The sequence below is a fragment of the Macrobrachium rosenbergii genome, chromosome 26, assembly GCF_040412425.1.
Source record: "Macrobrachium rosenbergii isolate ZJJX-2024 chromosome 26, ASM4041242v1, whole genome shotgun sequence".
Classification (NCBI taxonomy): Eukaryota; Metazoa; Arthropoda; class Malacostraca; order Decapoda; family Palaemonidae; genus Macrobrachium; species Macrobrachium rosenbergii.
The window spans coordinates 17,266,008-17,273,507 of NC_089766.1; the positions used below are offsets into that span (position 1 = coordinate 17,266,008).

Genomic DNA, 7,500 nt, shown 5'->3' on the forward strand with positions numbered 1-7,500 from the left:
CCGGTTAACTCTTCAAAGAATCGTTCATCAGTTGATTGGCGTTTACTACTTGTTAGCCCTGATGGTCGTGGATTTTTTCCGTTTTCCAATTTCTCTCTTAGTCCCTGCATTATATCAACAGCATCCAGTTCACAAGAATGCATACACATCATGAATAACATAATATGAAAACGGAAAGAAAATAACGTGGAACGGAAACGAATTTAGATCAGACGAAAACTTTAACAAATAATGGACTTACGCCTTGATGAGAATCTGGTCATGAATAAAAAAGATAGTCAGGTACATGGCGGCCGGTATGACGATCAAACACAAGAAGCGGGCAAGGAAATGGACGAACACGCTCACCTGTAACACAAAAAATAAATAAACAAAAAATGAAACAATTATCATTATTATAATCGACTTTAATGAAAACAAATATTATTATTATGCATCAGTTAAACCAGGCTACTGAGTCGCCGCTCTATAGACTCTTAAGACCGGTTTGTTCTTAAATAAGGACAAGAAAATGGGATAAACATCCAGTTAAAGAAGGTGGGAACCAAGGGACGCTGCAAAGAACCTTTAGGACTGCCTACAGTGGGCCAAGCAAGGAACACTGTAAGCAGTAACCCCATGTAGGGATGTAAGTAGAGTAGTATAAAAATCTAATTCTCCGGAATAACAAGTATGTTAAGGAATGGAAAACTAATTTGTTCCTGAGAATAAAAAAGACATCAAAACATCTCTTCAGAAAATAGGTAACTAAGCAGCCATAGGAAAAAACACGTAGCCCTTAGGAATAAACTTAAGTAAAAGAAGTAACGAGAGCCAAACAATGAAAAAACCCATCTGATTCTTAAGAATAAAAACTAAAACAGCCAACTCTTTAATAAAAACATAACATTTAAAACGGATAGGTACAATAAACATTTTAAAAGTCACAGTTTTTTAACAATAAAAAGTTAAACACCAAAAGAGCCTGCAAGGGAAAAAACCCCGACCGGTTCTAAAGAATAAGATTTAGAAAAACAAACAAAAATCAAAAGCAGTAAAACTAACAAGATAAAATTAATAAAAAAGCAAAATACTTTCAGGCAATAAAAAAAATTACAATTCTTGAAAATTAAAATTAAGAAGCAAAATATCTCAAAAGCAATAAAACCAATTGTATTCGTACGAATATAAATTAAACAGCAGAAATATCACAAGAGCAATAAAACATTCAATTTCTAACAATGAGAATTAAAAACGAATATGTCTTAAACGCAATAAAAACCTAACCAAATTCTAAGAAAAAGTTAAAAAAATCTCACAGAGAAAAAATAATTCCTGAGAATAAGAAAGTAAAAGAAATAAAAAAATGTCCCATAAGCAAGTAAGAAAAAGCAAAATATCACTGCTTCAATGCAGAGCAACCCAGAATCCCCGAAACGCGAAAGAGCAACAAATGCAGATCGCAGTACCAGGGGTCTGTTCAGTTCGCCCAACTTCTGCCAGAGATCGAGCGCCGTGTAGCAACCCACCACAAGGACGATGAATAGGCCCACAAATTTCACGCTGAGAACGCACCCGAGCATCACGCCGGTGTAAAGGTAAGTGCTCCACCATCCTTTGCTGAAGGGTCTGAAAAATGAAGGAGGAAAGATTTCGCTTGGAATTCTTCCTATTCATTTAGGGAAAATACATTTCTAATCTTACGTTAGTGATATTACTTTGAGGCGATTTGAGCCTTGTCTTAGTCCTTACTGACTTGCTTTGTCTTTGTTTGGGTAAATATGTATTTATACTTATACATTTTCTTAGCCAATCAATGGCTTCCTAGGCTTGTTTCATACGAACCTTTGTTTATATGAAACAATGGTCTCTGCATAATAAACCTTAAAGCATATCATATTATATTTCTCATATGTAACAAAAAGTCTGCAGGTAATAAAGTTCACATTTATAACTGCCGTCCTTAAACCCGAGGCCAGCTTCTCATACATCACCCTCTATAAAAGTATGCAGAATGAAAGAACCTTAGTCCAAGCTTCAGGACGATACGTAACGTCCCTAAGGTCGTTACTTGGTGTCTCGACTTTCTCTTATAATGCCGTCATGGGTACATAAGTGATATCAATAACTCTGCACACAAAGTAAATTTATACAAAATTAAGTATATTATATTATCTTACGAACAAAAATACATTACTCTACTAATCAGAAACAAATATAAAACTTGAAATCGGTTTTATCAATACTACTCTGTCTCACTCGTCAGGTATGAGAGAGAGAGAGAGAGAGAGAGAGAGAGAGAGAGAGAGAGAGAGAGAGAGAGAGAGAGAGAGAGAGAGAGAGAGAGAGAAATCGATTTACAAGTCTGGGAAAAAAAAACCTTGATAATTCTATATGCCATTACAGTGCTGTACTTACAGGACAACTCAACTCATAAAATATCGATCTACAATTCTACCAGCGAAGTGAACGACAGCATTTGCCACTCACTTGCCACACTTGGGTCATTAAGTTGTTCGCGCTGTGTCTAAAGTGACTCACAGGGTATCGAAAGTGACTCATAGGTGCTTGCAAGCTATTACTTGCAAGTACTACATAAGAAGGTGCTTGCAGACGTGAGCGAGAGCAAGGGATCTACGAGTACATTTTTGCGAGCAAGACGCACTGATACAGCAATGACTAATCTGTTACTTGCGACTGACATATAACTCGTGAATGACTCATTATGTAAATTACGATACTCTCTGAAAGTTGGCTGCTGTGGTCATTGCTCTTATGATAGACAAGCCACCTGTCTGCCAATGTCCTCTCTGCAAGCAATGGCCATTTATTTGTAATTGTATGAATGAATAGCTTTGATAATATGATTTATCACAAATACGCCTGTGTTTAATCTCTCTCTCTCTCTCTGGAATGCAATTAACCTGTTTCGATAACTACAGTTTTGGAAAATCAAATTATGCATCTCTCTCTCTCTCTCTCTCTCTCTCTCTCTCTCTCTCTCTCTCTCTCTCTCTCTGGTATGCAATGAACCTCAGTTGTGAGAACTATAGCTTTGGAAAATCAAATTATGCATCTCTCTCTCTCTCTCTCTCTCTCTCTCTCTCTCTCTGGGCTATTTTGTTACCACACGAGAAACACCAGTTTGGAAAAATACCATTCAAACGTTCGTGCTTTTATCTCTAATTCTGTGACATACAACGATATCATTCAATCAATCAATCAATACATCCATCTCTCTCTTTCCCTCGCCGGCAGACAGGCTTTTTGATTCCCTCTGAAAAACTGGAGTTGTTAAGAGTCATTATATGACGTAACACGTCTCTCTGTCATATTCTGTGTACTTACCTATCTTGAAACTCGTGCATGAGACACAGTCCGTGGAAGGACGCCATGATGAAGAACATCAACAAAGGATCCAGCAAGATGAATTTACTTAGAGTAATGGTTCCAATTTCTGAAAAAAAAGACAAAAATCAAATTTAAGATTAAACTGGAATTTTGCGAAACTGTTTTTTTCGGTAAACCTGAGCCACAGATTTCACATATAAAAATGGTGTATGGTAGAACTGGCAAACATCCCATATATATATATATATATATATATATATATATATATATATATATATATATATATATATATATATATATATATATATATATATATATATATATATATATATATATATATATATATATATATATCTTATGCTGATGGACAATTAAGATCACCATTCTTGTTCATATTTATTTTCCGACGTTTCGTAGTTTTTTATACAAGGGCTCTAAAATAGATAAAAACAACACAAAATTAACATAAAACTCAAACGTAAGTTGTTTACACTTGAACTTACATATTCTTTTAAAAATCAAGATATGTTAAAGTTCATAAAGTAAGACGTTGTATGGACCAACCTCCCACCAGCGTAAAAGAAACATAAGTGGAAAGAAACTAAAAAATAAAAAAGGAAGAAAAAACACCTCAAGACAAGATAAGGGAAGTGGCTGTTGACTGGGTGTTTAATGGGGGAACCAGTTATTTGATCAATAAGGACTCTAAAATGGGTAATCCCTGGGTGTTGGGTGTTTGCCCGCTGGTTTTAAAATCTTTATTTCAATGTATGTTTTACAAATTTTAGCGTGAGCTCTTACACTGGAATGTTCCGGGTTCGTGAGTCTGCTGCCTGTCACGAAACTGACCCCTCTATGACAGTCGATACGTACCTTAAGGAGCCTCCCTGCGGATCCCACATAAGTCCCGAAACGTCGGGAAATAAATATGAACAAGAAAGGTGATCTTAATTGCCCATCACCATACGAGTTGTATATGTACACATAAGTGGTAATGGTATATGGTGGAAATGACATACATCCCATATATATATATATCAAACTTCATGCATACCAAACGTAACAAGACCAGCTGAGAAGGCAGATGCAGGTAGGGATCGCGTTAAGGTCCAAACGATGTGAAACGCAAAGGGCACCAAACAGGCTCCTAATAAAGCACAGCCCTGTGAAAAATCAGACAAATATATAAATTTTACACATAGATACGTATATATATATATATATATACATACATGTATATATAAATATATACTGTATATATATGTATATGTAATTCTAATAGCCACAATGCCCTCTTAACTTCTCGAATTCTTCGCGCTTTTTTGGATATGCTTGTAACTATGAAGCCGAATGTATCCAAACGAAAGAAATTGAAGAGCCTGTGAACGCCGGTCGCGGGAAGCGAACCCGAATTCCATATTCACAGGGAGGTCACGTTGCCGACCTGGCCACGAGAAGGATAAAAGGCCAGGTCGGCAACGTGACCTCCCTGTGAATATGGAATTCGGGTTCGCTTCCCGCGACCGGCGTTCACAGGCTCTTCAATTTCTTTCGTTTGGATACATTCGGCTTCGTAGTTACAAGCATATCCAAAAAAGCGCGAAGGATTCGAGAAGTTAAGAGGGCATTGTGGCTATTAGAATTACATATGTGTCTGGTAAAAGTGACCAGTAGATTCTACATATATGTATATATATACATACATGCATATATATGTATATGTACATGTATATTTATATCATAATATATATACATATATATAGACGTATACAGATATACATATATATATAATATATATATGTGTGTATTGATATGCAGAAACGTAGTACGGATTTAAAAATAATTTTACAAAATATTTACAAAAATTAAATATAAACGTGTACACAAGCGTATCCGTAAACGGAAAACCACTAAGAAACAAACTCTTTTGTAAGAAAATACACTGATATTAAACAAGGTTGGTCAGACTATTAGACTTTTTACCTAATAAGAATAAATATTATACTGATAAATCGAGCTCATCTGCATGCAAATAATTCAATAAAGGGCAGTAATTTGAGCTTCAGTTTACCTGAAAAAACGTTTTACAAGAGTTTTTGTTTGCAAAAAATAACAATTACCTAAGAGGTATTAATAATACAATATAATTTATCTTCTGAGGATTAACTCTATAAATTACTAATTCTCAAAAAAATGTATTTCTAACAGGCCTACGCTAGTCAAAATAATAAATCACCTTATAAACAATTATATTTTTTATAATTCAAATAAAAAGTAACCTTAAATCCAGATTTCAAGAGAAAATTTTGCGAAATTCCTGACAGCTTTACTTAATATCCGATTCAACTTTCAGTCCAAACTCAAACCTAAAAATGTTTAATCACAGATTCTCCATTTATTGAAATTCATAATTAACAAAATACTGTACTCACAATCCTCATGGGCATAATGCCATTGTATCCTTCGTAAGTGTAACTGGGTTCGTGGAACGAATGAGTTCCATTATATCCGCCCAGGTAACCGAAGAGGGTTAGTAATAACTGTGGAATATAAAGTATGCGTAAATATATACAATAAAAACGATGTATGCATGAATAGGCATATAAGTACATATGCATACACACATACACACACATTTTATATATATAGTGTATATATATAGTATATATATAGTCAGTATGTGTTAAATTTAACATAAATTAATTTGTTTTGAATAAGCCACTTTGGCAGTAATTATTTTTTTTTGGAACGTAATGACCCTGTTTCCTCCTCCCCGACATTTCTGACTTGTTGTATAGTTTTAATTACAATGAGCTTGTTTTATTTTCACGTGTGGTGTTGGCCGGAGCTGTATTCGGCACTGTCTCGCCAGGTCTCAGTCAGTCGTTTTCTGGACCTTTAACATTGTGAGGGCTTGACTTATTTTGGAGTATCACCGGATTATGAGATCTGCCTTACTTCAGTTGCTGCTGCTGACCTCCTTTGAGAGATTGTTTATTCTTCAGTCTGCGCCCTTGGCCCAGTTATTTGCCAAGGGGACCTCTCTGCCTACTGGTAAGGTGTGATTACCTGTCGGACGGCCGTATCCATTGATCGTCTTGCGACGTTAAAGTGATTCCTTCTTCAGTCTGCGCCCTTGCCCAGTTATTTGCCAAGGGGACCTCTCTTACGTTTGGTAAGGTCTCAAGAATATATATTATTCCCCTCAACCCGTGATTTGAAGGCTGTGTTAGCCACTACTACTGTTTAGAGCTCACTTAAGGGAAGCAGTTTTTTTTGATAAATGTTTAGAGTGTAATAAGTTAGGTTATTCTGACTTTTTGACATTCTATTACTTTCAGGGCCCTCTCTTTAAAGTGTAATTGCATAGTCTGTCTTAATTTGTTATTCGATGTTTTCAGTGTGTGGTTGATTTTTGAGTTTATTTAATGTATTTTGTAAGAGGCTCAGTGGTCATTTCTTTCTAAAAGTTTGTATTAAATATTAAGGTTTTATTTTCAGTTTTTCTTTATCCTCCTTGATTCCATCTCTGTACACTCTGTTGCGGCCATTCCACCTACTGTGGACTTGGTCGTTAGTGACTTTATTTGTATTTTAAGAGACTTGTGTATGTTTGATGGGCGTGGGCCCATAACAATATTTACAAAGTTAAGATACCTTAATTTAACCAGACCACTGAGCTGATTAACAGCTCTCCTAGGGCTGGCCCGAAAGACAAGACTTATTTTACGTGTCTAAGAACCAATCGGTTACCTAGCAACGGGACCTACAGCTTGTTGTGGAATCCGAACCACATTATACCGAGAAATGAATTTCTATTACCAGAAATAAATTCCTCTAATTCTTCATTGGCCGGTCGGAGACTCGAACTCGGGCCTAGCAGAGTGCTAGCCGAGAACTCTAGATATTATTTACACGTTTTATCTTTAGTTTTAGGTCAAGAAAGAGAATAGCTGTCATTTTACAGTTAAAAGAAATGAAGTTGTTTTAAATAGCAGAGCCGACTCATCCAACGAGGAACTACAGTATATATGTATTTACAGTATATATATATATATATATATATATATATATATATATATATATATATATATATATATATATATATATGTGTGTGTGTGTGTGTGTGTGTGTGTGTGTGTGTGCCTGTAACGGCAAAAGGTGGTAGGA

General features: G+C 35.5%; 1 protein-coding gene across 2 annotated transcripts in view; it reads right to left on the reverse strand.

The window, feature by feature from the left end:
* The window catches only part of LOC136853089 (protein O-mannosyl-transferase 2-like), a 52,064-nt gene that overhangs the window by 29,492 nt on the left and 15,072 nt on the right, over positions 1 to 7,500 (reverse strand). For both annotated transcript variants that reach the window (XM_067128404.1, XM_067128405.1), the window contains exons 5-9: positions 5,763 to 5,870; positions 4,385 to 4,493; positions 3,328 to 3,436; positions 1,449 to 1,608; positions 242 to 348 (exon numbers count right to left, since the gene is read on the reverse strand). In XM_067128404.1, the coding sequence (XP_066984505.1) occupies positions 242 to 348; positions 1,449 to 1,608; positions 3,328 to 3,436; positions 4,385 to 4,493; positions 5,763 to 5,870 (593 nt within the window). The remainder of the gene's footprint in view (positions 1 to 241; positions 349 to 1,448; positions 1,609 to 3,327; positions 3,437 to 4,384; positions 4,494 to 5,762; positions 5,871 to 7,500) is intronic.